This window comes from Mus caroli, unplaced genomic scaffold (genome assembly GCF_978045245.1).
Source record: "Mus caroli unplaced genomic scaffold, Mus_caroli_1 scaffold_13, whole genome shotgun sequence".
NCBI lineage: Eukaryota > Metazoa > Chordata > Mammalia > Rodentia > Muridae > Mus > Mus caroli.
In genome coordinates this window covers 26,477,383-26,505,311 of record NW_028227268.1, presented here as the reverse complement: position 1 = coordinate 26,505,311, position 27,929 = coordinate 26,477,383, and the positions used below count along the sequence as shown (strand labels likewise).

At 44.7% G+C, this 27,929-nt stretch overlaps 1 protein-coding gene across 1 annotated transcript in view; it reads right to left on the bottom strand.

Annotated features, from left to right (window-relative positions):
- Nucleotides 1–27,929, bottom strand: part of B4galnt2 (beta-1,4-N-acetyl-galactosaminyltransferase 2 (SID blood group)) — a 64,599-nt gene that overhangs the window by 5,782 nt on the left and 30,888 nt on the right. Inside the window, exons 4-8 of the mRNA XM_021177919.3 lie at nucleotides 27,059–27,165; nucleotides 15,559–15,596; nucleotides 7,618–7,798; nucleotides 5,413–5,499; nucleotides 311–498 (exon numbers count right to left, since the gene is read on the bottom strand). Of these exons, the coding sequence (XP_021033578.1) occupies nucleotides 311–498; nucleotides 5,413–5,499; nucleotides 7,618–7,798; nucleotides 15,559–15,596; nucleotides 27,059–27,165 (601 nt within the window). The remainder of the gene's footprint in view (nucleotides 1–310; nucleotides 499–5,412; nucleotides 5,500–7,617; nucleotides 7,799–15,558; nucleotides 15,597–27,058; nucleotides 27,166–27,929) is intronic.

The following is a 27,929-nucleotide window of genomic DNA, read 5'->3' as shown; positions in this document are numbered from 1 at the left end:
GGGACAGTCACAGAGAACAAAAGGCTGCTATGGCCCCATGCATCACAATCAGCTGTCAGATCCCATTTGTCACCTGTAAGAACCCCTGTCAATTTCCATATCAAATAGGAGGAAGGTAGACTAAACTAGCACATCATTAAACTAGCCCCACAGTTTCCCTCTGCATCTGAACAAGAGAAGCCCCACCCCCACCCACCCATTACCCCACCCCACCCCACCCAGCCTTGCCACAGAGATGATCATGGAAACAACTGAATCTGGGTCCCTCTTGTTCTGGGAGCTAGATGTCCCCAGTCTGAGGGGGACATACCTTCCCAAAGGGCATGGTGTAGTACTCCACGTGGTCATCTTTAATTTCCAGGGGCTCCTTGCTGTCATCAGCTACAATCACGGTGATGTCTGGGTAATATTTTCGAATACTCTGAAGCAGGATCTTAAGCTTGTGGGGACGGAGAAAAGTCTTCGTGGCAATGGTCACCAGGTTTCTGAGCTTCCTCTCTAGAGAAGAGAGGGGAAGTGGATGCTAGCGCCCTCTTCCAGACTTGCTTTGTTTTGTTTCCTACCAGACTGGGGATTCGAACCTAGGGCCTCACTCATGCTGAGCAAACATTCTTCCAATTGAGCTACACTCCCATCATCTGATGGCCTCTCTATCCTCTGACCTCTGGGGGGGGGGGGGGGCTAGTGCCGTCTGTACACAGGAGTTGTTTAATCAGAGTGTTTTAAAATTGCACTGGGAAGTAAAGACATTTTAAGGTTATCCAACTTGGGGAAATCTTTTTGTCCTTGGCTGCATTTGCTATGCCGTTTCCTGCTGTCTGGATTCTTCATTTCTAGCATGCCAGTTAGCAACCCCTTGTGTCCTGCTTCCATGTTAACTACTAGAAGTTTTGATGCCCAGAGCCCAGGGAGAGAAGAAAAGGTCTAAAAGCCTCATGGCCTACTTTTGCCATCCGTTCTGAGAAGAGCTTCACAGGAGACTTTTCCTGCCTCTATCTCAGGAAGGCATGGTTAGAAAGAAGTCTACTTGAAGACCAGAGGACCCGGACCAGGCTCTTCACCATAAAGCACATGACTTGTAAAGACAAACAAGAAACCCACAGGAATTGGAGAAGCCAGGGAGATGCTCAGTGGTTCAAACATTTGCCATTCGAATGTGTAGTTCCCCAAGTTCACATCCCCAGAACCCACGTAAGTACTTGGGAGGGTGTGGCAGCATGCCTGTAATTCTAGCTTCAGAAGGTGGATGGATCCAGGGGACCCCCAGGGTAAGCTGGCCAGGGAGACTAGCTGTATTATCGAGCTCTGGCTTTGACTCGGACTCCATTTCAGTGAACTAGGTGGAAGTGCCATGGAGGAGGGTTCCAGGCAGTACCCGTGGCCCTCCACTTGCTCTTCATGTGTTTGTGCATGTGTTCATGTGCATTGTTGAACCATGAAAGGCAGTCTGTGTTCTGGTCAAGTGAGGCTTACTCAGGAGACCCAGTAGGAAAATCTACAAGCGACTGAACCGTAAGCTATGCGCCCAGACACAAGTGCCTGACACCACATCAACTCCTCAACTGCATAAGCCTGTGAATATCAGTCACATAGAAAATGACCCAAGCTCCTGGTGGTCTGGCTACAGCCAGGTAAGCTCCGCCCCACAGTTACCTAGCAACAGCAAGGTAGCCCATCCCACTATAAAAGAGGCTGCTCAGCCCCTCCTCTCTTAAGCTCTTCTTGTCTCTTCTCCCCCTTCCTTCTCCTCTCTCTCCACATGGCTCCTCCTCCTCCTCCCCCTCCCCCTTCTCCCCCTCCTCCTCCCCCCTCTTTGACTTTCTACAATAAAGCTCTAAAACAATGGACCGTCTCTGCTCATCAAGACCCACTGTGCTAGACCGATGGAATAGACCTTCCCCTAAAAAACCTCTTCTAACTTCCCACCAGGAAGCCTTCCTATGCTCTAGCCACGGCCCCCAGCCAACCCAAGCCGCCTGCAGAGCCAACAGTCTGAACTAGCCAGACTCTTGCCCGTGTGGGAACCACCCAGCACCTTCTCCCCGTGCCCACTTCGGTCCCAGGACTGACAAAGCTGCCCCCCTACCCCCGCCCCTAGGGCCCTCACTTTGTTCTCAGCTCTTCCACGAAATACAGTGGTGTCTGGTATGCTGAGACTGAGAACCTCTCATCTCTGGCCTCCATGAGTCCCAGAGACCCTGGACTGCTCCCTCGCTACCCCTTCAAACTGGGGTTCCGTGGCTTTCCACAGCCAGACGCCCACTCGGGTGGCGTAGAGACCACGCGGCAATCCCCTGCGTCTGCCCGCCCAGAGCCCCTGAGCCCTGGCGGGATGCAGGTCATCTCTCCCACCCCCTTTATTTCCCCACAACCTGTTCCCAACAGTGCATCATCGATATACAAGCAGATGTGTATACAGACACAACATATGTATGCAAAATATGGAAAAAGGGAAAAGCAAAAAGCTTGGAAAAGGGAAAAGGGTCAGCTCTTCCATGGAAAAGACACCACGATACAAACACCAGGAGCAATAAACAGCAGCTGCTCTTGCAGAGGACTTGGGGTCCCAGCAGCCACCTGCAGGCTCCCAACCACCTGAAACTGCAGTTCCGCGGGCTCTGGCGCCCTCTTCTGGCCTCCATGGACACTGAGTGAGTATGTGGTGCACATACATAAAGCCGGGCGTGGTGGCGCATGCCTTTAATCCCAGCACTCTGGAGGCAGAGGCAGGCGGATTTCTGAGTTCAGTTCGAGGCCAGCCTGGTCTACAAAGTGAGTTCCAGGACAGCCAGAGCTATACAGAGAAATCCTGTCTCGAAAAAACCAAAAACAAAACCAAAAACAACAAAAAAACCCATACATAAGTGTAAGCAAATGCACACAAATACATTGTCGAATCTTAAAAAGATTCATAAATATTATGAATATTCATAAATAATAAAAATTCTTAGAAAGGATATGGAAGAAGAGAGGTTTTTTGCCCTGAAACACCTGCCACATGGCAACATGAATGGCATCATGCTATTATTTTCTTCTTAAAGTCAGGAGCAAACAAAACTGCCTGCTACTATTATTCAACACCATGGAGGAGTTGGTAGCCAAATATAACTTGACAAGTATCTTAATTACTGTTCTATTGCTGTGAAGAGACACTATGACCAAGGCAACGTATAAAGGAAAGCATGGAACTGAGGGCTTATTGTTTCAGAGGGTGGTTCATAACCATCATGGCTGGAAGTATGTTAGCAGACAAGCAGGCATGACACTGAAGCAATAGCTGAGAACTTGCATCCTGATCCATATGTTGCAAGAAGAGAGAGAGAGAGAGAGAGTGAGAGAGAGAGAGAGTGTGTGTGTGTATGTGTGTGTGTGTGTGTGTGTGTGTGTGTGAGAGAGAGAGAGAGAGAGAGAGAGAGTGTGTGTGTGTGTGTGTGTGTGTGTGTGTGAGAGAGAGAGAGAGAGAGAGAGAGAGAGAGAGAGAGAGAGATCTAGGTATACAGGCTCACACCTATATTCCCAGTGCTTGGGAGCCAGAGAGGCAGAAACTGCAGGATGGTGAAGTCAAGACCAGCCTAGGCTGTGTAACAACACCCAACCTCACAAAACAAAAAGCAAAATCACTAAAAGAACGTTTATAGATTCAATGTTAAAAAGAAAAATCACGGGGCTGGGGAGATGGCTTAGTGGTTAAGAGCACTGACTGCTCTTCTGGAGGTCCTGAGTTCAAATCCCAGCGACCATATGGTGGCTCACTATCATTATAATGAGATCTGATACCCCTTCTGGTGTGTCTGAAGACAGCTTTAGTGTACTTACATATAATAAAGAAAGAAAGAAAGAAATCTTTAAAAAAAAAAAAAAAAAAAAAGCACTGACTGTTCTTCCAGAGGTCCTGAGTTCAATTCCCAGCAACCACAAGGTGGCTCACAACCATCTGTAATGGGGTCTGATACCCCTTTCTGGTGTATCTGAAGACAGCTACAGTGTATTCACATACAATAAATAAATAAATAAACAAATAAATATTTAAAAAGAAAAGAAAAATCACTCGGGACTAGGAAGATACCTTGGTGGATAAAGTTCCAGCTGCACAAACATGAGAATCTAAGTTCAAATCCCCAGCTCCCATGTAAAGCTAAGTCTCAATACCATAACTGTAACCTCAGTGAGACGGAAGGTGGAGACAGGAGAGTCTCCGGAAGGTCTAGGGCCAGTTACCTTGGTATATGCAGTAGCAAGCAAGCAAGCAAGCAAGCAAATAAACAAACAAACAAAAGGAGACCTTGCCTCACCTAAGGTAGAAGGAAAGCTAGGGCTAACCCCTGAGATTGTCCTCTGACTTCATATCCCCACTGTAGCAGGAGTGCTTGCTGGTGTGCCCGCCTGCCTGCCCACTCACACACCAGCACACACACACAAACACACATGAGTGTACACACACACACACACACACATCACTAAATGCTGTAATCTCACCACTAACAAGGCTGAGTCCAGAGGATTACCTGTCTATCCTGGAATATAGAAGGGATGGAAATCTAACTGTTGGTAGAGTGCCTACCTAATACACCCGAAGCCCTAGGTTTGATCCCTAGCAACTGAGCTTGGTGGTGTTTCCATAAAATTCCAGCCCTGGGGGAAATGAGGCAGGAAGTTCAGGAGCTTAATAATATTCTCAACTATATGCATAGTTTGAGCTCACCCTGGGCTGAATGAGACCTTGTCTCAAAAAGGGACTGAGAGGACTGCAGAGATGCCTTGGCAGTTCAGAGCATGTACTAGTCTTGCCGAGGACCAGAGTTTAGTTCCCAGCGCCTGAGTCAGGTGGCTCACAACCACTTCCAACTCCATCCCTAGGAAGACTGACATTCTGGCCTTTGTGGACATCTGTACATAAGGGCACATGTGTACACATGGGCACACACACAATGAAAAGGAATCAAAATGAATCTTAGAGAAAAAGTGTTCCCTCTGCCTTAGTTACTTTTCTACTGCTGTGATGAGACACCATGACCAAGGCAGCTTATACATACATCACATCACTGGGGGCTTGCTGATAGTTTCTGAAGGTTGGTCCCCAGCCATCGTGGCTGGGAGAAAGGCAGCAAGCAGGTAGACATGGCATTTTAGAAATAGCTGAGAGCTTACATCTTAGTCACAAGTTGGAGGCACAACGAAAGCAAAGCTTCGGCCTGAACTTGTGAAACCTCAAAGCCCACCCCCTGGTGACACACCTCCTCCCACAGGGCCACCCCGATATCCCAACAGGGCCTCCTACTCCTTCCCCCCCCCCAAAATTCCACCAGCTATTCGTCTAAGCATTCAAATATACCAGTCTTGGGGGGGGGAGCCCTGGTCATTCAAACCACCAGGCCTGATACAATGCCTGAGCCTTGGGGATAAGAGTCTTACCAGGTCCAGGGTCATACAACTTGGGTACAGTCTGTTGTTTGATAGTCACTGGAAACTTGGCCACTGATGTCTCGGATTCCATACTTACTGGAAGGAGAAGAGAGGTCAGAGTCCAGGCAGTGTCAGATGCGATCAGACTCTGATGCCCTGAGGAACCCAAGGAGGCCAGCAGCGGCGGGGAGAGCCCTGCCTGTGAGGAGGCTGAGGGTCCATGGACATTGTGGCATCCTGACTCCTGACTTCTGTGCATTCCTGAGGCAACCTGATTAAGGATGGGCTGCTAGAACAGGCTGGAGATTCGAGGATCTGGATTACTCCGCCCTGCCCCTCCGTCATGTCTCCAATGACAAGACCAGGACAGTAGTACCCACTGTACTTTAGAACACAGGATCATTTTCTGAAGGGAAATGCCTTAAAATCTGAAGGTGGAGAGGATGCTTACTATAGCTATGAAGGATAACCTAGGACCACTAGCCTTTGATTCCACCTCCCAAGTGCTAGGGTCTTAGGCATAGCACTCCCATGCCCAATTTCATATGATGCTGGGTCTCGAACCCATGGCTCTGTGCATTGCTAGGCGAGTACTCTACCAACCAAGCTGAACTTTCATTTGTGCATATTACATTTTTCCCCCCTGTTGCTGTGCTATGGAGCAACTCAAAAAGGAAAAGAGAAAAACTGAGGCTGTCCTGAGGGTGGCAAGATTTGTCATCCCAGGAGTTTCTGTAATGGGTGGGTGGGGGATTTGGAAAGACAAGTTCATATCCTTGAAACTGGCCACATTCTCTCTCTGCAGGAATGCTCACAAGATATTGTTGCACAAACTGGTTAGGCAAGTCACCGCCTCAACAGAAGCTGAAGCAGCTTTAAAAGTTCCAGAGGGGTCGCAAAGTGGCTCAGCAGGTAAAGGGGCTTGCTGCTAAACCCAATGCCCTGAGTTCGATCCGTGGGATTCATGTGGTAGGAGAGAACAAACTCCTACAAGGTGACTTCTGACTTCCATATGACCACTGTGAAATGTTCATGCCCCCCCCCCAATAAATAAGTGAAATAAATAGCTGCAGAGAACAGCTAACAGGACTAGGTAAGGCCAGTCAAACATAGTGATGTATGGCTGTGATTTCGGCATTATGGAGCCCGAGGCATAGGAATTGAGAATTTGAGGCCAGCCCGAGACACACACAAGATCCTGCCTCAACAAATGGACAAACTTATAAACAAACAAAAAATAAACAGAGTGCGGGGTGTACACACCTGTAACCCCAAAGCTTGAGAGAAGAAATGGGGGGAACTGGAGCTCAAGGCAAGCCAGCCACAACTATGTAAGAGAGTTTGGAAAATCCTGGCTTACACGAGAGCATCTCAAGAAACAATAAGACTAGGGATGTAACTGGCTTGGCAGCGCGGTTGTCTACCACACAGGAGGGCCTGGATTTGATTCCCAGCACTGCATAAACTGCACTTAGAGGTTCATTTGCTTGTAATTGCAGTGCATAGTGGGTAGAAACTGGAGACACACAAGTTCAGAGTCTGAAGCTAGCCTGGGCTATGTACGACCCTGTATCAAGCAAAACAAAACTCCATCAATAACAGACAGAATGGGATGGTACTGTGGTTTGGATCAGTGTCCCTAAAGGTCGTTATAGTGTAGGCATAAGCCGCTGTTGTGACACTGGGAGGTGGATCCCTTAGAACCTAGGATATGATGGGAGGTGTTCAGGTCCCTTTGGGAATGCCTTTAAGGTGACGACAGTAGGATCAGCCGCTTCCTAGCTGTGAAGTAAGAGTCTCTCCTCTGTCCTACAGCTCCACCATACTATGCTGCCTCGCCACAAGGGCCGAGTCACCACGGACTGGAGCCTCCAAGGCTGTGAGCCAGCCTTTCTATGCTGTCTCGGGTATTAGCCACAGTGACAGGACACTGTGTGTTCATGTGCGCAAGGTAAGCAGTGTCAGTGATCTTTCTCAAGTTGCTCTGGGGTCAGTGGCAGTGGGGGACTCTACTGGGTGCAGTAAATAGGCAGGTAATTGTCAAGGCTCAGAAACTGGCACTCGGGAAGCATCCTGGGGGAAGGTTTTGAGAGGGCGCACACAGGAAGCATCCTGGGGGAAGGTTTTGAGAGGGCGCACACAGGAAGCGTCCTGGGGGAAGGTTTTGAGAGGGAGTGGTGCTCTTTTCCAGCAGTTTGTGATCAGAAGACAGACCTGTGTCCACCTTGTGGAGATAGTACTCTGTGCTGGTGTACGTCACATGCTGAAGGATGAAATTCAGGACCTTCCGATATCTGGTGGAAATGGTCAGCTGCCTCTGGCCTCTGCCCTGAACCTCATTGTCTGACACATCAGCAAGGGTGTTCAATGTCCCCAGAGAAGCTTTCAGGATGACCTAGACATGACATTAGAAGTACACATATTGTTATACAGCTGTCAGTCATCCCTATCCATCTCTAGAAGCCCTTTATCCTACCCAATAAAACTTTATTCCCACCTGACTGTAACTCGTTAGTCTCCCATCCTCTAAACCCTGAAAGATTCTAAATGCCACGGATGGAGAAAAATCCATTCACAGGAAAGGCAAGTACTCAGGATGGCCAGCAGGGGGCAGAGCGAGCTAGGACAGGATAAGGCTGGTTGTAAAGGGAATAGATACTACAACTACACCCTTCCCCCACGTTTCCCCTCAAGACCTAAAGACTCATGGATTTAAAGGACTCATTCCTGCAAACATCTCTTTGTCTTTATGGAACATTGCTCATTGAGACGTCTTCTAGAGCCGAGCAGTGGTGGCGCACACCTTTTATCCCAGTACTCTGGAGGCAGAGGAAGTCAGATCTCTGTGAGTTCTAGACCAGCCTGGTCTAAGAGTGAGTTCCAAAACAGTCAGGGCTACACAGAGAAACTCTTGTCAAGGAGAGAGAGAGAGAGAGAGAGGGAGAGAGAGAGAGAGAGAGAGAGAGAGAGAAGAATTCTAGATTATTATTCCTCCTTCTCCTCCTCCTCCTCCTTCTTCTTCTCTTTCTCTTTCTCTTCCTCTTCTTCCTCCTCCTCCTCTTTCAACAAGGTCTCTGAGGTCTCACTATGTTGCCCAGAGCAGCCTTGAACTCCAGAGCTGAAAAGATCTTTCTATCTCCTGCCACACACACTACACCCCCCAAAAATAGCTGGCACAACATTTAGGGGACACTTTGCTTTGCTCCCTGCTGCAGTTGCTACTGACATCTGTCTGTCACTTACTCCTGGTCCTCTACCCTCTGACATCTGAGAGAGTTTTCCAGGTTTTGGATCTGGGTCTTTTTCTCTTATTGGAGTACAACTCCTTGGCTGAGGATTTTATCCATCATCAACCAGGTACCATCACTGTTTAAGTGGTTTAAAAATGTTTATTGTAGCCCAGTTTGGTGGCACATGTCTTTGGTTCCAGCTCTCTGCTGTCTGAGTTTGAAGCTACATAGCAAAAGCTAGGCTGGTCAGGGTGCAGTAGTGAGACCTTGTATCAAAAGAGATAAACAAAAAGTTTGTCTCTGACTCATCCCACTGCCTTCACCTTGACGCTGTGTGGCAGTTTGGATGGAAACAGCCTCCAAAGGCTCATGTGTTTGAATTCTTGGTCTGCAGTCGGTGGAACTGTTTGGGAAGGATTAGGAGGTGTAGCCTTGTTGCAGGAAGTGTGTCACTGGGACAGACTTTGAGGCTTCAAAAGCTCCACACCCTCAGGAGGCAGAGGCAGGCGGATTTCTGAATTCGAGGCCAGCCTGGTCTACAGAGTGAGTTCCAGGACAGTCAGAGCTATAAAGAGAAACCCTGTCTTGAAAAACAAAAACAAAAACAAAAACAAAAACAAAAACAAAACAAAAAAAAAGCTCCACACCCTCCCCAGTGTGCTCTCTGCCTCTTGCTTTTAAGATGCAGCACTCATGCTGGGTGTGGTGGCGCTTGCCTTTAATACCAGCACTCGGGAGGCAGAGGCAGGCGGATTTCTGAGTTCGGGGCCAGCCTGGTCTACAAAGTGAGTTTCAGGACAGTCAGGGTTATAAAAAAAAAACCCCTGTCTTGAAAAATAAACAAACAAACAAACAAAAAAACAACAACAAAAGATGCAGCACTCAGCTGTTCCTGCCACCATGCCTTTGCTCTGCCACCTTGGACTCTAACCCTCTGAACTGTAAGCACAACGAAACACTTTTCTCAGTTGCCTTGGCCATAGTGTTTTATCACAGCCATAGAAAAGTAACTAAGACAGAGATTGGTATCATGTTCATGGGATATGACATACCTGACCATATTTTTGAAGGAATGTGGAAAATTTGGGGGGAGGGGGACATTGAACTAGGAAAGTGGTTAAATGCTGTATGCAGAGCTTAATGGGCCATCCTAGTAGGAGCCTGGAAGACAACAGTGCTGAGAGCTATGTGGATTGTGGAGGTCTGGCTCAAGAGGTTTCAGAGGGGAACAATATTAGCAACTGGGCTAGAGCCGGTCCTTGGGACGATTTGGCAAAGTCTGCTTTCTGCCCTCATTCTAAGAACTTGCCTGAAGCAAAGTTCAAAGTAATGAACTAATTTCTTCAGCAGAGGAGATTTCAAGACAGCTTAATACTGACTCTGTCATAGGGTTATTATTGAGCACTCTTCAGCTGGTTTATAATGAAAAAGAACAATCGGGCAAAAAGAAATACAAAAATGTACAGTTTGAAGAGAAAAAGCAAGGCAGTAAGCAGCGTACTTCCATGGCTTCCACTTGGGTTCCTGCTTCCAAGGTCCTGCTTTCAGTTCCTGCGCTGGCTTTGATGAATGAGCTATGATGTGAAACCCTAGGCTGAAATAAGCCCTCTGTTTCCCAAGATGCCTTTGGTCATGGTGTTAGCACAGCAATAAACCCTAACCAAAAACCTGCTAGGAAGGCTCACAACTCAAAGTTAGTTTTTAAAAAACAGAACCACTGGAGAGATGGCTCAGCTGTACAGTCACACAGCATACAATGACAGGGACTGCCTACAGTCGGCCGGGAAGGAGATATCTCAGTAACCCGCGGCAGTTCTTTGTAAAAAACAGTTGTCCCCATTTCTCCCAACCTTAGCCCTAGATAATGGCTGCAATGATTTTATTTGTGGATGACTGCTTTTCAGTTGGCCTTGGTGTGCATAATTATTCTATTATATCTGATTTTCTTCTTTCTCCTCCTGCTATGGTGAATTCTGCGAAACTAGATGTTCCCTGATGTAATGATTCTTAAACAATTAAAAACTAAGGCATAGGGCACAGCACAGCATAGTCCTAATGGCCCAGGTGCATGCTGTGAGCTCTCATCTTAGAAACAATGTAATAACTGCACAATGGTAGTTTCAGATTAATGCTTGACTTGCAAAGAAAGTTTGAAGAAGGGGCTAGCAAAATGGCTCAGCGGCTAAGAGCACTGACTGCTCTTCCAAAGGTCCTGAGTTCAATTCCCAGCAACCACATGGTGGCTCACAACCACCAGTAATGAGATCTGACACCCTCTTCTGGTGCGTCTGAAGCCAGCTACAGTGTACTTATACATAATAATAAATAAATCATTGGGCCAGAGCGGGCAGGGACTGAGCAGGCAGGGTTGACCTGAGTGAGCAGAGGTCCTAAAATTCAATTCCCAACAACCACATGAAGGCTCACAACCATCTGTACAGCTACCGTGTACTCACATACATAAAATAAATAAATAAATCTTAAAAAAAAAGAAAGTTTGAAGAAATTATTAGAAAATGAAATAGAGTCAACCTTGGGACCCCAAGAAAGAAAAAACAACTATTGAAGTTATGAAATAAGTTTTGCATAAAATTTGAGAGTGGTTCCTGGATAAGCAAGTATAGGATATGTAAAATCTTTTATTAGTAAAATTAAGTCAAAACACTGGGACTCTTAGGAGAGTCATTGTGTGCAATGTGCAGAAGCAGAAAGCTAGCAGAACTATTGAGTTAAGCATTAACTTGACTCTTTCTGGCCACTGCCTGGCAGCTTTGCCCATGTCATTTATCATTAGGGCTTCACAGGAAAATGCAAGTAGCTGACCTCAGAGATCTGAGCTCTGAAGTATAATCAGTCAAAAGTTAAAGTTTAAATAATGGTAAGTTAGCAATTGTTATTATTTTGGCTACAGGCCTGGGAATAGGGAAAACTTGAAACTTTGGGGAACAATTGTAATTCCTGATTATTTGCGGGACGTGGTTATTCTTTTGAATTTGATTTGGCAATGATTATACAACGTCTTTTTTTAAATCTGCTTTTGGAGTTATCACTAAAAGACTGAGCAAGAAAAAGGCGAGCAAACGTGAGAAGAGCAAGTGAGAGAGTGAATGCAGAGAGCAAGAGAAGAGCATGTGGAGAGTGAGTGAGGAGAGAATATGAAGAGTGAGTGAGGAGAGAATGTGAGGTGTGCATGAAGAGAGTGCGTGTGAGTGAAAGAAGAGTGCATGTGGTGTGTGTGTGTGAGAGAGAGAGAGAGAGAGATGTGTGTGAAGTGTGTGTGTGAGAGTGAAAGGAGAATGCACAGAGGTGTGTGTGAGCGTGAGAGTTCACAGAGAAGAAAAGCACACAAGAGAAAAAGCAGAGAGCAAAAGAGAATGCAGAGTGTGTGCAGCCTCAAGCTGCGAGTGAATGAGAGAGAGAGAGAGAGAGATGTATAGTTTTATTATGGGTCAAGCTGAATCAAGTGAGAGATCTATGTATAAAAAGATTCTTTTAAAGTTATTGCTTAAGAAGGGAATTCATTTTGAAAAGCATGGTTTGCTTGGTTTGTTCTGTGAGCCCTTGGTTTCCTGATAAAGGGACCTTGGAGACCTTGGATAAGGCAGCATGGAGAAGGGGAAGGATGTGAAGACCTGGATCCTGGACTACAAGGATGAGGAGGATGAAGGGCAGGCTCCAGAGAATGCAGTTATGTTCTGGTTTGTGATAAAACAAGCACTACCCCATGCCGAAATAACAGACCTGCCCAGGGCATCAGCAGGTTCTGTTTGTAGTACAGAAATGTTATGGAAGAAGGCATTCCTCTATTGTCTAAACAAATTGGTGAGAAACAAACTATTAAGAAATAAAAAACACCTTCTTCCCAGTATATTGTCGACTTAGTAGAGACTTCTTCCACCTCTGATGATGATGAAGAGGGAGAGCCTTAAGATCCTGGAGATGAATCTGAATTACAGGAGGAAGCAGCTAAATATCCTGACTTGTCCCCTCTTCTACAACCTCCTCCTAAGCCTAAGAAAAGAGGACTCCCTCAGTCCCGCATTCTGCAAGCAGTGCAGAAGCCTAGAGAACAAGGGGAAAACTTGGTGCTTTTTCCAATAGTAAGCATGGATGATGGAGATCCAGGGTGGGAACAACTGGATTTTACAAGGAGCTGCCACCGGCTACTGAGATGTCTCCATCCCGGCCTACTGCAGGCAGTCCCTGTCATCGTGTGCTGTCCCCAGCAAAGCTGGGCATTCTGCAAAAGCCTATTGTACCTCACTTTAATTCTTCAAGTGAAGTGATGAGATGGGAGCTTATCCAAGCTGTGCAAATACACACTTGGGCTGAGTCCAGAGCAAGTCCTTCTCTGCTCTAACTATCCCCAGGCCTCGGCCTGTAAGCATCTAGACTCCCTACAATCTAATCTTCCAAGATGACTGATTCACACAGCTTTACCTGGCTTCTGCCTAAATTGCTTTGCCTGGCCCCAATGTGTTCTAATCTTCTGGCTCTTTCTCATTCTCAGCTCTCGGCTCGTTCTGTTTTCACCCTGTCTAGCTTGTTCTCTGGGCAGCTCATCTTTACAAAACTTCCCATAAAACTACCATACACACACACCTCACCACACCACTTCTCTTCCTTCCTTCCTTCCTTCCTTCCTTCCTTCCTTCCTTCCTTCCTTCCTTCCTTCCTTCCTTCCTCCTTCCTTCCTTCCTCTCTCTCTCTCTCTCTCTCTCTCTCTCTCTCTCTCTTGCTCTCTCTCTCTTGTGCTCTCTCTCTCTCTCTCTCTCTCTCTCTCTCTCTCTCTCTCTCGTAACCCCTCTTCCCTGTGCTGTTTTCCTGTGAGTTGGATATATCCTATCTCTGATTCATCCTGGCTGCCAAATCTTCTTCTGATTCATTACTTTGAACCTCAATTAGACATCACTTTCATACATGGCTGCTTTCTTCTACAAAATAACCTTACCTTCACTGTTAGGGATTTGATGGTGTATAAGAAGGGCATGTCTGAGCCGGGCGTGGTGGCGCATGCCTTTAATCCCAGCACTCGGGAGGCAGAGGCAGGCGGATTTCTGAGTTCGAGGCCACCCTGGTCTATAATGTGAGTGCCAGGACAGCCAGGGCTACACAGAGAAACCCTGTCTCAAAAAACCAAAAAAAAAAAAAAAAAAAAAAAAAAAAAAAAAAAAAAAAAAAGAAGGGCATGTCTGCTATCCAGCCAGATCATACAGTAATCAAGGACATGTCTGCATTTGGGCCAGATCATATCTTTGGATGGGATCCCTTGCCAGAGCAGCCAAGTTGCTGGATTAAAATTTCTCTACAGCCTGTAACTTCAGCTCTGAGAGATCAGATAGCTCTTCTGGCCTCTGTGCTTGGTGGCCTGTGTTCAATTCTCAGCACCCCCAAAGATTTAAAAAACAAAACAAGGGGCTGGAGAGATGGCTCAGTGATTAAAAGCATTGACTGTTCTTCCAGAGGTCCTGAGTTCAATTCCCAGCAACCACATGGTGGCTCACAACCATCCGCGTAATGGGATCTGATGCCCTCTTCTGGTTTGTCTGAAGACAGCTACAGTGTGCTCATATACATAAAATAAGTCTTTAAAAATAAATAAATAAATAAATAAATAAATAAATAAATAAATAAATCAGTATGAATAAATAATATCAGTTTGTCACTAATAGAAACTGCTGTTGTAAGTCCATCACCCCCTCTCACCCAAGTCCTCTCCTTGTGACATGTAAAAGGCACTTGCTTCCATTCCAGCTCTTGGATGCCCAAAGAGTGGCCATTATTGCTCCTCTCTCCTGCCCATTCATTCTACCTGAAGATGCAGTGGAAGCAGGCTTCTCTCCATTCCCACTGCTCTAAAGGTTACTCTTCCTTTGGTTGTCTGCAATAGCTAGGCATCTTTGTGGGAAGTCAACCAGGTTAGGTTAATCCTGCTGAAGACTCAGGCCAATCAACAGACAAATCTCTGAGAAGCAAGTCCTTAGGCAGCCACACCCACAGGGTAACTAAGCTTGAGTAAGCACATAATGAAAGAGGCTAGATACAGGCTTGGCTCAGGGCTAAAGTGTTTGCCCAGTGTGTGTGAGGGACTGGAGTCCATCTCTAGTGCCCTTATAAAGAAATAAATCATAGTTATGAGAAAAATGACAGGGATAGGATGAGAGGGTTTGTGACCGAGGAGCCCTCTGAGGACACAGAGCAGCTCATGCATCCCCACTCCACCCTCTATTCAGCCTGTGCGGGGAGGGCGAAGGATGTAGAGCTCATTTCTGAGCTGAGATGGCACAGTGGGTAAGGACGCGTGTTGCTTAAGTAGCAGAACCTGAATTTGAATGCCCTGCTCCCACATAAAAATGTCAGGCAGGCAACCTCAGCCACCAAAGATGGATAACAAGACAGGAAGCTCATTGGGGGTTGCTGACCGTCAGCCTAGCCAAAACCCAGTGAGCTCCCCAGTGTCTCAAGGAAACAGAGAGCCGTAGAGGAGGACACACTGATGTCTGTCCTCTGGACCTCCAGACTCATCCCTGGGCAGGAACATCAGCACAGCCTCCCACCCCAAGTCTCCATTCCCAGGGCCCTTTTGCAGGTTCTGAATGAGATGGCATCTCACCCTCAGACATCCCATCCTGAGACCTCAACACAGAGCTGTGTAGTTGGGGGAGGACAATGGGACATCTCATCCTTTTGTTGTCAGAGGTTACATGTGGCAGCTGCTTGCTCCTAGAGCACACACAGCCATGGAGGTCTCTTTGGAAGTTCTCACTGCAGTCACTCCAAAGGCTAGAAAACTGTGCAATGCCCCCCATGGCCCACTTTGTATTCATGTAGGGTTTGAATTGGATTAATGACAGGGGCTTGTTAAAGGCTGAGATCAAACATAGTTGTGGAAGGGGAAGTCAGTGCTAAAAATGCTGAGTCTTACCTCATAGACTGGAGCATCTGGCCCTTCATACTGGAGGCCTAGAAGACACAGGAGAGGGAGGAAAAAGTGTCTGAGTGGATACCAAAGCACCCTCATACACCTCCCTGCCTCTGACTCCTACATATCTGGAGAGCCCTGTTACCTCCTTCCAGCCTAGCAAGGCTGACTGTGACCATCCACCAGCTTAAGCAGAGCCACCTGCTGTGCTGCTCCTTTGATGTACCACTACCTGTCTAAGGCCCAACCTGCCTGAGGCTGAACCAGTTCTCTTCCAAGATTTTCCGGAGTTAGCACCGAACTGTTATCTTCCAGAGTTCCCACTAGAAGGCTGACCTATCTACTTCAAAGCAACTTTGCATGGCTAGGGATGGGTCTCCCCTCTTCTTTATAAAGCGTGTTTGCTGACATTAAAATTGAGCTTTGATCAGAACCTGGTTTGTCTTAGCTCGCTCGTGCTCTCTCTCTCTCTCTCTCTCTCTCTCTCTCTCTCTCTCTCTCTCTCTCTCTCTCTCTCTCCCCCTCCCCTCCCCCCCCCCCGCCTTAGTTCCCCCCTCTTCTCTTCCAGGTTTCCGAAATGCCTTTCCACACTAGAACCCAGACATGTGAGCTGCTGGCCGGACACAACAGATCTGGAGCCCACACAGGGCTGAGAAACGGCAGAGGACATTTGGAAGAAACATTGCTGGTTTGGAGCTCCATGAAAGAAGAAAATAATTAAAGGAAATTCATATCAGAGAAGGTCGGTATGGGCTAAGTTGAAACAGCGTTAAACCTGAGCGCTAATTCACTTAGGTTCAGCAGTGAAGCTTATCAAGAGCTAGGAACTTAACAGGCGGTTAGCCGTAGCTCCCAGAAGCTACAGTTTTAAGCGTGAGAAAAGAAAGGGTTTATTAAAAGAAAAATTAATAATCAGGCGGATGGCCACAGTTAAAAACTGCATCACACGGGAAGAAATTGTCCCAAAAAGCAGAGAGAAATTTCAGGGGTGCCCTGCTTTGTTCTCTCTGGGCCTTATAGCAGAAGTGCTCTGCCCTCCTTGTGTCTTTGTCTAATGTCTGGTGCACCAATCTGTTCACGTGTTCAATTCATGTATGTTCGTGTCCAGTCTGTATGAATGAATGTTCTATGTTTCATGTTGGATAATAAAGCTGATAAATGGTTTTTTCCTGGAGGGTTCTCTACATTCGTGATTATTGCGTTTAGTAAATGATAAAGTGCTTTTTTTTTTTTTTTATTTATTATTTTATTATATGAAAGTACACTGTAGCTGTAGCACCAGAAGAGGGCATCAGATCTCATTACAGGTGGTTGTGAGCCACCATGTGGTTGCTGGGATTTGAACTTCAGACCTTCAGAAGAGCAGTCGGGTGCTCTTACCCACTGAGCCATCTCACCAGCCCGATAAAGTGCTTTTTATTCCATGATTGTAGCTAGAAAAATTAATGTTCTCTGATTGGTCTAAATGTAACTGCTTCATTTTTTTTTATTGGTAATATGCTCTGTGTGTTTTCACAATCAGCTCATAAGTTATTAGTTAAGATTAATAATTGTTACATTGGTAACAGGTGGTTAGCCTTAAAATTGATAACTCAAGTTTAGAGTCCTTCCAACACGTGGCATATGGCAGGCCAAGAAGCTGGGTCTCTAAGGATATTTCTAGTTGAGATAATAATTAATGTGGTTCCTATCCTAGAAAGTAAAATTAAAGATAAGATTTAAAACAATGCCTCTTTATTAAAGCATTAAAACTTACATGTATTCATAGGTATTAATTGGCAGCCAAACTTCGTAATATGATAGTAATGCTTCTAATATTAATTCTATAAGTAATAAATTGTTTTGAAATTGGGTTTTACTTTTCCAAAGTTAATGTTGCAAAAGAAACTTAATAATTCTTTACTGATCTAGCCAGATGCTGTTTTAATGAAGTTCAAATTCATAGTTTATAAAGAGTCAATCAGACTGTAAAATTTATCAAGGCATTACAATCTGGTTTGCCTACCTTTTATATAGTTATTATAGAGCCAAAGGTTTGTTTCTTTTTCTCTCTCCTTTGCATCTTAATGATTGTAAGGGTTTTGCTTCTAGTGAATTTGTAATAACTAGAATATTTTGCCTCTAGTATGGCTAAATATTGATCTATATTATGTAAAAAATGTTATCATTTCTGCTTCTATACAAGAAGCTGTGGTCTCCCTTTCCCCCACCTGCTTGAACCTGCTTGCTCAAGGGTGGAGCTTCCTGCTCATTCGTCCTGCCACGCCTACTGCTGAACCCTGTCGCTTTGCTGCTTGGAAGAGGCACACAAGTGTTCGTCCTGCTACTGGACCCTGAGTTACTTGGCGGGAAATCGGGTTCCCTCCCCCTTCCTTTATAACTGAGTGTCTGGAAATAGTAAAATTGAGCTTTGATCAGAATCTTGTCTTAGCTTCATTCCCTTCTCTCGCCGCCTAGCCCCTCTTCTCTTCCAGGTTTCCAAAATGCCTTTCCAGGCTAGAACCCAGGCTGTGATCTGCTGGCCGGACACAACAAGAAGCCAAGAGTTTTAATCTTTCAGTGTATATTGTTTACTAAGTGGAAAATGTTTTATTAACTAATGCTTCTCAAGGGAAGTTTACTTTAAATCCTTGCTTTCACCCAAAAGATTCAGAGACAATATCTTTTTATTACTTAGGGTTTTAGTTTACTACAAAAGGTTTTACAAAAAATAAAAAAAAAAAGCTTTTATAATTGTTATTAATTATATTCATTGGTAATTAAATATTAGCTGTGCCCAAAACAATTCCTTGGCCAAAAAAAAACCAAAAAACAAACATTATTGTAAAGCCATTTTTCTCATCCTCCCAGCCGATCCTTGGCCCACGTGAACCCAGCTAGCTGCTGGCTGCTGTCGCGGGTGGGGCCCTGAGACACACAGTTTTCCAGAGCTATAGTGGTACAAAAGGCTGCCAAAAGGGCAGCTTTACAGTGAACTCAGGAGAGGGCCGTGCTCACCTTTGCCCCATGAGCCCCGAGCCTCCACGTGTCCCGACCAGAGTAGCCATATTTTCAGAGTAGTCATATTTTTCCCACTAAGGCCCCGGGTGCTCTGCTACCCTTGTTTGAGTTTTCTAGCCTGAAAAGAAGGCCAAGGTGGCGAGAGCGGCTGTGGCAATAGGGCCGCCTCCGCCCCAGTGCCAGGACCGGAGCTGCTGCTTAACATAGTGGCACGTCAGGCACACACTGCCTTCTCCGCTTTAGAGATACAGGGCTCAGCAGCGGGTTATAATCCAGAGTCCTTTTCAGAGTGACTCCGCATGACAGGGTGTAAGGAGGCCAGGGCTGAAAAAGACTTAGGGCAAACACCCCTCCCCAAGTACCCTGTGGGTGTCAGGCCCTAGACCACAGAGCCACACCAGGGCAGGTGGGCAGGACCGAGATAGCACTCACCTCAAAGCACAGTTTCATCATCCTATTAGAACCACTGTAGTGCTAATTTAAAAAATTGTAAAATATATTCGTGTATTTTAGAAAACCCATAACAAAAATTGTGTCTTAAAAACCTGACTAAGTGTCTGTTCCTTGTTCCAAACAGCAATTAATTTGGTTATTACAGAATATTAATAATTGACCTATTACATACCATCATTTTAAATAGATTAACAATCAATATCCCAAAGATGAATTAAAAATTGTTTTTATGCATGCTATTATATCTTCTATAGATTCTTGCATACATACATCCCAATTACTGTGCTTAATAACAACCCCTATATGAGACGTAAGTAAATGTAAATTAGATCACATGCTTAGTCTCTTTAAGTTTCCCCCTGCTTCAGCACAAATAATCTAGTTTTGTGTTGTAGATGGTGTTTTAAAATGCTAAACAATCAAATCTTAATTTGTATATTAATAGTCAATGCTATATCTCAGAGCTCACAATTGCTTAAGATTGTTCATCCCTCAGATGCTATTAATTCTCAAATTTGCAATTGCTTATGCATATACAACTCATAGAAATAATACTGTCCTTTTAAGAAGGTGGTTTTTAGACATTTATTAAATTGTTCTAAATTGCCTGGACATTTTAAAACAATGCCAAGATAGATTTATATCTCAGACAGTCTATAGGTTGTACATATAAGATAGATTGGATATATAACCTCGTTCTTTGTATATTCATAAAAGTTATGGTTTAAGATAATATTTTAGTATTCTTAAAAATTGTGCATGTATAATTCTTTCCTTCTAGTGTCCTCAGTTACTACTTGTCTCCACATAATAGTGTTAATTCTTGAGGACTTTTACTTAATAATTTGCTACAAATAAATGCTCTTATTTCTAGTTAATAAATAGATTATGCACATATGACTCTTAATAACTTTTCAAACTTTCTAGTTACAATTGCTCCTTAATAGAAATGATTGAAAGTACAATTAGTCACTGCCCCTTTACAGTCAAATATTTAAAATGTTTTGTCAACAAGTTATTAAGTCAAAAGATTAGATATTATAAAACTTTAAAACTTTAACTTCTTAAAAGACAAAGAAGGGGTAAATTGTATCCCCATACATACTATTTAGTGCATTCCCATGCACACTATTTAAATCATACCTTTATTTCAAATTTTAAAATTTAAATGTCAAAGAATTTAATAAATGCTTTTTAGTATCTTAAAAGGATCTACTTATTGGCTTATAGGTTGATCCTAAACAGCTACCTTATTAGGGAAGGGAAACACAGGCTCTCTCCACAGAATGCTGCAGAAGCATGATGGTTAATTCATGTGACGAGCTGGCAGATAAGTTGACTCAGTGCCCTGATTAAAGTGACTAGGAAACTAAATTAAATTCATGTTTTAGATCCATCCTTGCTTGCCATTTTTCCAGTTTGAACTAGCTTCTAGTCTTTTAACTTTATTGGCAATAATACATCAGAGACTGTATGTTCTGACTTAATAAGATTAGTCATTTAATAGAGTCATAATGATTTTTCTCTTTTCTTCAGTGTGACCAGTTATTTTAACTCAATCTTAGACTGGTCTAATATTTAGTCTTATATTACAGATTCACATTGTAGATAACTAAAATTCTTAATTACCTAGCAAAGTTAATTCAGAGCACATCCCCCACTTCCAGAGAATCTCTGGCCTTTTTACTAATTCTAAACCAGCCCAGAGACTGAGCTTGAGCCTTGCTAATTTGCAACTGAAATAAGTACCTAGACTTCCCCCAGAAAAAGCTTTGTGATGTTACTCTTCACTGTCTAAGATTTTTGACTTTCAAGCAGATCAATCAACACCTTCAGCTGGACTGCAGTGAGCGTGCATCCCAGCCCCCTAGAGCGTGCTAGAGGCAGCTGTTATTTTCATTCTAAAGACATATTGTGGCTTTTGGTCTGACTTTAAATTTAGGTTTGCTATGAGGGCTAAAAAGGCAGAAATTTCAAATATTTATAGAAATTGGTTTTTATTCTGATAGACAGGCTTAGTCCCTTAGCTGGTCTCTGGTTTTCCACCCTTGCTGTTATTGCAAGGTCTCCTTAGTTCTTCAGGCTGTAGAAATAACAGAGATGAGGAGGGTGACCTCGGGCTCCTAATATAGCCTAGAGCCACAAATTGTGGTGTTACTAGTGACATAATTCTTGTCGAGGCCTTGCTAAATCTAAGGTTGACAATTCTCCTTTAGGAGCTGAACAGTACTCAGAACTGTACATACTGATTCATAATCATAAGAATACGGTATGAGTACCAGCTTGGGTGCAGAAATTTACTGCAGGGGAAGGTCCAGCTTGACCATTTCTGGGTTCCCTATGAGATACACCCGGTTTAGATGGAGGTTGGTATCTAGTTCCAGTTACAACCAAGAATATCTTGCGCCGGGGAGTGGTGGCACACGCCTTTAATCCCAGCGCTTGGGAGGCAGAGGCAAAGGCAGGCAGATTTCTGAGTTCAAGGCCAGCCTGGTCTACAAAGTGAGTTCCAGGACAGCCAGAGCTACACAGAGAAACCCTGTCTTGAAAACCAAAAAAAAAAAAAAAAAAAAAAAAAAAAAAGAAAGAAAAAAAAAAAGAATATCTTGCTAAGGCTCTACCTCCCCTCCCCAAAAGATACCAAGAGCCACAAGTGTGGGTCGGGACAACACCCACAGGAGGAATCGGGTCAATATCCCCCCAGCCGTGGTTAAAGCCCACTCATCTAAGGATGAGAAAATCATTTGATCACCTCAGTTAAGCGTGGCCTTATTAAGCTTAATTAAAAGGGAGGAGAGAGGTTGGAGACTGTACCGCTAGAAGGTCAAGCCCTTCATAGCCTCCCACCCTAAAAAGCCAATTGGCCTTGTACTACGGAGCTGGTCGTCATCCCCTCCTCCCTGTTCCCTGCCTGTCATCCAAGAATGCAGAGGAGGATCCACGTGCTCTCCTTTAGTGTTATCTTATTATAGTGCTTTTTTTTTTTTTTGCTTTTGAGCCATTTTTAGATGCATTTAATTTACAACCTCATCAGTTCTATAGAACTTGCATCAACACATGTTCTCTGCTTTTCTTTTTTTTTTAATTTAAAAAATTTTTATTTCATATTTTCCTCAATTACATTTCCAATGCTATCCCAAAAGTCCCCCATAGCACCCCCCACTTCCCTACCCACCCATTCCCATTCTTTTGGCCCTGGCATTCCCCTATATTGGGGCATATAAAGTTTGCAAGTCCAATGGGCCTCTCTTTCCATTGATGGCCGACTAGGCCATCTTTCGATATATAGTGCTTTTTAAAATCAAATCCTGATATAGTTAAGTCTTCACCAGAGTTCCAACATCCTAGTATGACTGTGAAATTCAGTAGGAATTAGCAAAGAAGTTACTAGGACAGAAAGGACAGTCTTATCCAAATAAGGGTTTACCATGAGAAAAGTTAGAGATTCCCACTGAGACAGGTTTCTTCATTGGACCCTAAGAATTCAGGCAGAATTATAGAGCATAAATAAATTTTTTGCCTCAGTCCAGTTTTGTTTAATATTATTTAAAGGGGGGAAATGTTACCTCCTTCCAGCCTAGCAAGGCTGACTGTGACCATCCACCAGCTTAAGCAGAGCCACCTGCTGTGCTGCTCCTTTGATGTGCCACTACCTGCCTGAGGCCCAACCTGCCTGAGGCTGAACCAGTTCTCTTCCAAGATTTTCCGGAGGAACTGTTATCTTTGAGAGTTCTCACTAGAAGGCTGACCTATCTACTTCAAAGCAACTTTGCATGGCTAGGGATGGGTCTCCCCTCTTCTTTATAAAGCGTGTTTGCTGACATTAAAATTGAGCTTTGATCAGAACCTGGTTTGTCTTAGCTATGTCTCTCTCTTGCACCGCCTAGTCCCCCCTCTTCTCTTCCAGGTTTCCAAGATGCCTTTCCAGACTAGAACCCTGACATGTGAGCCGCTGGCCGGACACAACAGAGCCCCACCAAGTGTCATTTCCTATCAGATGGTTGGCCTACATTGTCCCCATTCCCAGGGCTGTGAGATGGTCCCATGGTCTCAAACCCTCATGGGTCTAAGACTTCTAGTGCCCATCCTCAGCTTTGGGTTCTGCAAACTCACACAGCCCCTTGCAGATGGTCCTGTTACTGAAGGCAAAGCAACAATGGAGGCATAATGAATAGTGAATGATCTTTAAATAAACCTGAGAAGAGTCAGACTCTCAGAAATAGAGTACACATTCCCAGGCAGTGGGAGAGAGTATGTGATAGTTAGTGTTAATTATGAACCTGACAGAATTTAGAATCACCTGGGAGAAGAGCATCTGGGCATGTCTCTGGAGGAATGGGAAGACCCATCCACTGTGGGTGGTATCATTCCCTAGGCAAGGGATTCTGGCCTGTATGAATGGATAAAATGAGCTGAATGCTAATGTGCATGCATTTATTGTCCCCTTCTACTGACTGATCTCATACATAGTATGGCTAGCTGCTTCATGTTCCTGATGCCTTGACTTCCACCATGACAGTCAGTAAGCTATGAGGTAAATAAACCTTTCTCCCTTAAATTGCTTTTGTCAGAGTATTTTATTATAGCAACAGGAAAATAAACCAAGACAAGGGAGTTATAGATAAGTGGGTATAAACTTTCAGTGTGTGTGTAGAGTACAGGGTGGGGAGTGGGAGTGGGGGATAGAGTGCTTACCTAGCATCCACAATGCCTTGCATTTGATTGCCAGCACCACATAACCCTAAACATAGTGGTACATGCTTGTATCCCCAATATTCAGAGAGTAGAGGGAGGGAGGGTCAGGAGTTCAAGGTCATTGGTTTACATAGAGACATGTGGAGTTACCTGTATCTGAATAAAGTGACCGTTGTGTCTGCTTAGCTCTAAAGGAGATATCACTACCCGATCCCCTCTAAGGATCAGGAAACTTCACAGAAGAGTGAGCAAAAAGAACCTTAGAGTCAGAGCCGGGAGGAGTGTTGTTGAACGCTGTCTCCTGGACATGATGTGGCCTTTTCTGTCATGAACTCACAGCAGCTGTGAGTATCTGAACAAGACTAGGTCCACCATAGATGGAGGAAGAGCTCATGAGGCCCCGCCCATCAGGGATGGAGGGAGAGCTGTGAGTTTTATGGGTAAGTGATCACTGGCCACTTCCTCGATTGGGCCTGGGGCAGCAGGGGAAGGTCTAGCAGTACCCAGCCTTTGAGGTAGCCAAGGCATTTTAAAATTATCTGGTGTGTGTGTGTGTGTGTGTGTGTTTGTGTGTGTGTGTGTGTGTGTGTTGTCCTGTGTGTGTGTGTGTGTGTGTGTATGTGTGTGTGTGTGTTCCTTTCGAGAATCTGAGATAGCTCCTGGGTGGGTACGCCCATCCTGGAAGCATAAAGCAATGCAGCCAAAAACTCACCCTCTGCAACACAAACAGCCTGGAGAATTGGCTCAGAAGAACCCTATACAAGGGCTGGAGAGATGGCTCAGAAGAACCCTATACAAGGGCTGGAGAGATGGCTCAGCGGTTAAGAGCACTGACTGCTCTTCCAGAGGTCCTGGGTTCAGTTCCCAGCAACCACATGGTGGCTCACAACCATCTGTAATGGGATCTGATGTTCTCTTCTGGTGCTGTCTGAAGAGAGCAATGGTGGTGTACTCATATACATAAAATAAATAAATAAATCTTTAAAAAATGCTACACAAGCTTAAGGATCCAAGTTCAGATCCCAATACCTTAATATCATATGCGTGTCCCACATATTTGTTACTCTAGCCCTGATGTGTGCAGAGACAGGAGGATTGCTGAGACTTATTGACTTCCAGCCTTGCAGGTAAAACATGAGACCCCCAAAAAACCTGCCTCCAGAGGAAAAGGCAGACATAACAGAGAGCACCTGACATGGTCTTCTGGCCTCCACACACATCCCCATGTATCAAAGTACTTATATACACAGACACACATACATGCACAAATAGATAAATAATAGATAAATATTTTAAATAAACAAAATGATAAAATAAATAGATATTATTTTTTAAATAATTAGTTACCTAAAATGTAAGACCATTTTTAAATGGCTACTCAAAAAGATTATCAGGGTTAAGGGTACCATACATTGGTACAGCCCTTGTCTGAAGTCTTGAATTCACTCAACAGTCCTCTTCCTCCAGGCAAAATACATCAGTCATCCCACAGGATATAACTGTGACTTCAGCCAGGAAGAAAGGCAGAAGTGAGCCTAGGAGGGCCAGCTTCTCCTTCCCCCTGTTCCATCCAGAAGGCTCCCCAGGGATTTGGTACCTGCATGCCTCCCATCTATCTCCGCCACTCACTCTCCACCTATTTGCAATGTGGGTTTGGATAGTTTGGGTCTTGCTCACAGAGACTTGCTGGGTCCTGAGTGCCGCTGCTATTCAGCTACACTCAGGTCTTTTCCATGACTCATTGGGGTGGGGGTGGGGAGCTGTTTGCCTCCAGATGCCAAGAGCCCATAGTAGGGCAAGAATCCACCAGAAAGAAGGTCCAGAGTCCATTTACCACCTCTGTGGGAGAAAATATGTGTATTACCTCTGGTCTCCGGCACTTGACTTTCAGAAAGAAGGTGACCCTGAACCAAAGGGATGTGTGAAGACCCTGCAAAGAGCTATTTTTGTCTTCGTTTTGTCTTTACTGTTTTATTGCATTTGGAGAGTTTGGTATTGGGATATGGGATTAAAACAGTCTCACTGTGTGTGTGAAGCCAACCTCAAATTCCTGATCCTCCTGCCTCAGTCTCCTGACTGCTGTGTGATGACAGATGAGTGCCACCACACTGAACTTGGAAAGGGACTTAGTTGTTATCTTAATTTGCATTAAGCATGTTTTATTTTGTGCATATGGATGTGTGTGGGGTGGGGGTGAGGGGAGGGTACATGCATGCCACAGTTCACATAGGGAGGTTAGAGGAGAGCCTGAGGGAGCTGACTCTTCGGCCATGTAGCTCCTGAGCATAGACCTCAGGTGTCAGCCATGGATGGCGCAGACACCTTTACCTTCCAAGCGACACTTCCTACCTGGAAGGGAGCTGAGCTGACATTAAGTATTCTTTTCAAAATGCCCTCTTTGAAGATGGAGTCATCAATGTACTCCTGATGCTGGAAGACCTTTGAAAGCCAATTATTCCCTAAGATTCCCAGAGGCCCACGGAATCCCAACTTCTGAATTAGCTCGGAGCCTCAGGGTAGCCATGGCTATAGAGATTCTGGGTTGTGTGTGAGGATCTTTTGGTGCCACTTCTAGGATGTTGGCAAGAATATTTACATTGGGCTAGGACAAGGAAGTAGGCTCAGGCAAGAATTTGACATTGAGCTAGGACAAGGAAGTAGGCTCAGGTAAGAACTTGACACTGGGCTAGGACAAGGCTCAAGATGAACACAGCAAAGGAATGTGTTCTTTGTATCTTTTTTTTTTTTTTTTTTTTTTTTGGTTTTTCGAGACAGGGTTTCTCTGTATAGCTCTGACTGTCCTGGAACTCACTTTGTAGACCAGGCTGGCCTCGAACTCAGAAATCCGCCTGCCTCTGCCTCCCGAGTGCTGAGATTAAAGGCATGTACCACCACACCCGGCTTTGTTCTTTGTATCTTGATCATCTCGTTAAGTTCCTGAATACAGTAATCATGGGACCTTTGTTTATGCCTGGTTTATTCTTTGAGGACTTTGTCTTTGAGCTGGAAATGACCCTATTCTGTGTGTGTACCTAGAATGGTATAAAAGCAGACTGGAAAAAAATAAACTGGCCTCAGGACTGGCTGGGGTCATACTATAATGTAATCTAATTGTCTTTTTTTTTTTTTTTTTTTTTTAATCCACGCTCTTTCCCTAGAAACCCTGTTGACTGAGCTGGCTTGGTCAGTTGTGGACACAGGGAGTCTAACACAGACTGAAATCCCACCGAGATTTCTGGGTTGTACCAGTGCACATGGTCACACAGTGAATGGCCAGCTACTGACTCCTCCTTTTGTTTAAGGAGAACAGAGAGAGCGTCACCTGTGCAGCCTGTAACCATCCAGATGTACCTACCTGGGATGAGAATTGTGTGCAAGGGCATCACCTCCACACCATGGACTGGGTATCCGAAGGGGAGATTGGGTGGAGCCAGCAGAGATGGTGGGCGAGGCAGCCCTTCTCTTCAGGAGAAAGCAAGCATGAGAGTTGGTGTACAACAGAATGCATTTTAAAAAGCACCCTCACAATCAACAACAACAACAACAACAAGTGAAATTATTACCCATGTACACACATATATATGATTTAAAATAATAAAAAAGTGAATCTGTTTTTGTTGTTTGGTTTTTCAAGACAAGATTTCTCTGTGTAGCCCTACACCAGGCTGGCCTCTAACTCACAGAGATACTCCTGCCTCCTATGTACTGGGATTAAAGGCATGTGTTCACCACCGCCCAACTAAAAAGCAAATCTTAATGAAAAACTATCTTCAACCCTGACAGGCCCTTTATATATACCTGCTTACTGAGATGATAGATGTCGATATCTGAAACAATGATCATATATAGACAATTCTAGAAGGAAACACGGTTCACATTCAGTTAGAGCTAGCTAGGCTTGCATCAGAAGCATGTCTCTAAAATATCAGTTCTCGGGCTGGTGAGATGGCTCAGTGGGTAAGAGCACCCGACTGCTCTTCCGAAGGTCCAGAGTTCAAATCCCAGCAACCACATGGTGGCTCACAACCATCCGTAACGAGATCTGGCGCCCTCTTCTGGAGTGTCTGAAGACAGCTACAGTGTACTTACATATAATAAATAAATAAATCTTTAAAAAAAATAAAAATAAAAATAAAATATCAGTTCTCAACCCGTGGGTTGAACAACCCTTTCACAGGGGTCACCTAAGACCATCGGAAAATACAGATATTCACATGATGATTCAC